This window comes from Topomyia yanbarensis, chromosome 2 (genome assembly GCF_030247195.1).
Source record: "Topomyia yanbarensis strain Yona2022 chromosome 2, ASM3024719v1, whole genome shotgun sequence".
Classification (NCBI taxonomy): Eukaryota; Metazoa; Arthropoda; class Insecta; order Diptera; family Culicidae; genus Topomyia; species Topomyia yanbarensis.
In genome coordinates this window covers 351160393-351164243 of record NC_080671.1, presented here as the reverse complement: position 1 = coordinate 351164243, position 3851 = coordinate 351160393, and the positions used below count along the sequence as shown (strand labels likewise).

Genomic DNA, 3851 nt, shown 5'->3' with positions numbered 1-3851 from the left:
TTTCTTCCCGTCAGCTGCGACTGATGCTGAATGCAAACGTTTGCATTCCAGTATCTTCACTGGCTTAAGCATGGGGTCTTTGAAACAGCCAGTCCCATATTTTAGCAGGTCCTCGCAATTCAGACTCGAATCGGAAACGACCCCACTGACTTCAACCCTGCTAGCTGGAATATACACCCTGTACTCCCTCGTAAAGGGCTCGTAGCCAGCAATATCATTTGCCTGAGTTGAACTGTTAACAACCACCCGAAGCTTATCAGGGCGAATTTTCGATATTTCTGTCACGGCCGAATACCGGTCTGTCAGAACGCGAGAAATCTGCAACAGATTCAAACACTTTTTTTCTTTGGTCCGAAAGAAGATCACAAATGGCCCGGTGGCCGAGCTCGGATATACTTTGAGCCGGGGAGCCGATTTTGTTTCGACGTCCATCTCACCTTGAGACGAACAGCCGTCAGGGGAAGTCATTTTTGCACGGGCCTATTGCCCAGTGCACGTTATTAAGACAACCAAGAAGGGGGAACGAAAACTAATACTTAGCTTGTGTAGGTAACGGTATCCAGACGGCTTACTAGAAGAACACTGCTTCACTTCACTGACCGGCTAACGGTACAGAAACAGAAACACAAAAGAAGGGAAAAAATACTGAAACCTCAACTAGGCGTAGAGTGTGCAAATAACCTTGAACGCGGATTAACACTATTTGTCGCTATAGAGTGTACGGACCGATGACAAAAGACTTCTATCTCGACTGAGTGCTCGATAACGAATGAAGAAAAATAACTTGAACCAATCGCAAAATACAGTAATTTGAACCAAGAAACTCCTAATTTCTTATCACGTTCCACGCTACATCTCAGTAACCAAGCTGAATTACAAAATTCTAAAAAAACGCAACTTTGTAGAGATTTTTTGGACTAGTAATGTGGTACATTTAACTCTGCTCACCACAAAATAACGTTTGTCATGAGATAGCGACGACCAGATCTCCATCTCAATTTCTAAGGGGGGAAGCAAAAAGATTTTCAATGTGAGCAATCCAACTACATCGTAACTAAAATTTATTAAGACTGAGAAAAAATCTAAACCGATAATCAAATAGTGTGTATTCAGCTCTAAATACTGGGGGAACAGACTCTGTCGTGGGTCGAGGTTAGACATGCTCTAAATTTCTCCCCGCTGAACCGAAAACTTCTTTGGGCAAATCCTGATCAAGTCGTAAGCCCATTTGAAACTAACTCCGCAGCGTCTCGATGAATAAAAAGAACAACAAAATGGATCTAAATATCGTTATAAGACAATTATATGACAAATTTCAGTTATTTTAACAGTCTATGATGGGCGATGGTATATCAAGACGTTGGGAATCTATTGGGATTAATTCAGCAGTGTTGCCGATGTAAGAATCGGTTAAAAACCAAAACAAAAATATAGCAGGTTCTCACAAACTATTTTTAGCCGGTTATACTAAAGCTCCATCCGTGCTGAATTTTTGGGGGAGTATTCGTTAAGCGATTTCAATGGTCAGTCCGCTTGAAGTTTATATCCGACATTCGTATATAATCAAAACGGGTTTTGTGAAGCATGTGCTATGTTTTTTTTTCGGTCACACATATGTAAGTAATACACATTCTCAACAGACTTGGGAATCTTCTTCACTATCTTCTTCACTACCACAAGGTACCTAGATTCTTAATTGGCTCATTTGGGAACACAAAAAAGAGATATAAATGAAATAGTAGAACATGTGATCTGAGATAAAACTAATTCTAGCGAAATTTTGCTATAAATTTAAGGTAAACATCATTTATTTGTCAAAATCGTTCACCCTCTGTGTTACATCGCCCAGAATAACACAAACACTTTTAGGCCGTTTGCTTTGTCTTAGCCTCAAGGTCGTTAACCGTCTTTTGAAGATTCTGAACGGTTATATCGAACAATTGCTTCAAGGCCGACTGCAGTTGATCGGTAGCACCACGACTCTCCTCCTTCAAACGATCGCCGGTCTTCCTGGCTTCCGTGACCAATAATTGAATGTTAGCTTGAACGGTCTCCTGATACTCCTTCGCCTTTTGAATGATTTCCGGTTTCTGCTCGCTCAATTTCTTTGCCGTTTCAGCCAACTTTGCATTGAAATCCTTCACCACCGGTTCAAAGATGCTGGAATGCTTCTCAGCTTCCTTTTGAAGTGTCGTGTGTAGAGTCTTCAGTTGCTCCACGTATTTGTGAGTGTTGTTTTGTAGTGTCTCAACTACATCCTGGTTAGACTGGAAACCAAGCGACTTGACCACAACTTCCTGGGTTTCAGTGAGCGCCTTTTGAACCGTCAGTCCAAAATCAGTGAGATTCTTGATAAAGTCCCCAACTGGTGTTGGTGTTGTTGACGCAGTCAATGTATTTCGTGCTGCTACACGTGCTAATGCGACCTGTGCAATAGTTTCAGAAAATGAAGTTTATTATGAGAAATATACGATGTTAAAAAACTTACATGTAGTAGTCCGAAAGCCAGAATGAGTTGCAACAATCTTGCCATGCTGGAACTGTCAGATTCACGGTCGACGTTTACAATTCAAGGCTGTAGTCAATAGTGGTACTAGGTGACACATCTCTTCGACCTTTTATACCAGTAGGCTTTCAGCTTGGAAAAGTACATCATTTCAGGTTCCACCGACTAGCAACGACCAAGAATAAAACTGATAAGCTGAAACAAACAGAATAAGGGAAAATAAATATCGATAGTGACATCTCCGGTAGGTGAAAATCAACGTCCAAAGGTTGGTATTGTTTACTCAGCCGATGGTACAGAGTTCAATATACTTGGGAATCCCGTGTTAGAGCCACGATGAAACATTAAATAACATGGTCAAAGAAGAATGATTGATAAGTGTTAACGTTGTCAGATGGCTTTATGTGTTATCAGTATAACTTTAAATTAAAAAAAAATCGGTAGGTATTCATCTGTATGAAGTTCATATATATGCAAGTCAGAGGTTACATGGCAGTTATTTGCACAAAGCTTTTAAAATGTTCCATATGTAATATTCATTCACTGATCTCAATCGGTGGTTGCACTTGAGCCGGAATGCGAAAAGAAACCAGAGAGATTTCTATCAATCGATACCAGCTGGTTGTTTGGGAAAGGTGATATTTTTCGAAGCGATTCGTCTCAATAACTCATGATGATATGTAATGTTAAGAATACATATTATGCAAAAATCAGTATAAAGTATAAAATATCAGTACTTTTAGAGGCTTCACCGGGATAAAAATAGTTTTAAAGGCCACTTTTGTCATAAAATAGATTTGGAATTTGTCATAATGTCATTTCAAATGGAGTAAAATGAAATACTCATTGGTTTTGACATCGATATGGAGTGCCTGCTTTTCAATATTTTTATCCCCAAATTTTTCATAGATATAATCAGTGTTAAGTTAGACCGGACTAAGTGACAAAATATTGATTTCGAGAAAAACAGGTTTAAAGTTTGAGTTGTAGCATCCTCTACGTTATAATTGGAAATTATTTTTTGCCATAATTTTTGTTTATGGTTACATTTTTCAAATCTGGCAAAAAATGAATGTAGCTAAAGAAATTCTTTATCCAGTACTGTCATTATCTCATGTTTTGCGACTTAGTCCGATCTGACTTAAAACCGACCATATGTTAAACTAATTCGATTTTTATTTGAAGGCATATCTTTATTCCACGTTTCATTGGCAAATCATTTTAAAAAGATCGTACCAAAATGAACATAAACTGCTTTACATATATGAAGAAAACAGTAACGACATCCGATGATGTCAAAGTGCACGCGAAAGTGATGTCACTTATCTCTATTGTGCTCATCGCG

The 3851-nt window shown here is 38.8% G+C and overlaps 1 protein-coding gene across 1 annotated transcript; it reads right to left on the bottom strand.

Annotated features, from left to right (window-relative positions):
- Window positions 1–1834: 1834 nt before the first annotated feature.
- LOC131684249 (uncharacterized) lies at window positions 1835–2605 on the bottom strand. The gene is made up of 2 exons (XM_058966943.1): window positions 2489–2605; window positions 1835–2426 (listed from the first exon to the last, which is right to left on the bottom strand). Exons 1-2 carry the CDS (start codon window positions 2531–2533, stop codon window positions 1866–1868), a joined length of 606 nt encoding a protein of 201 aa, XP_058822926.1. The 5' UTR covers window positions 2534–2605; the 3' UTR covers window positions 1835–1865.
- Between the last annotated feature and the right edge of the window lie 1246 nt (window positions 2606–3851).

What these genes read in the sequence shown, in the direction of transcription:
- LOC131684249 (XM_058966943.1), bottom strand. Translation starts at nt 2,533, where the DNA reads ATGGCAAGATTGTTGCAACTCATTCTGGCTTTCGGACTACTACAT. An exon ending in TGGCTTTCGGACTACTACAT is followed by an intron (nt 2,427 to 2,488) that starts GTAAGTTTTTTA and finishes ACTATTGCACAG; the next exon opens with GTCGCATTAGCACGTGTAGC.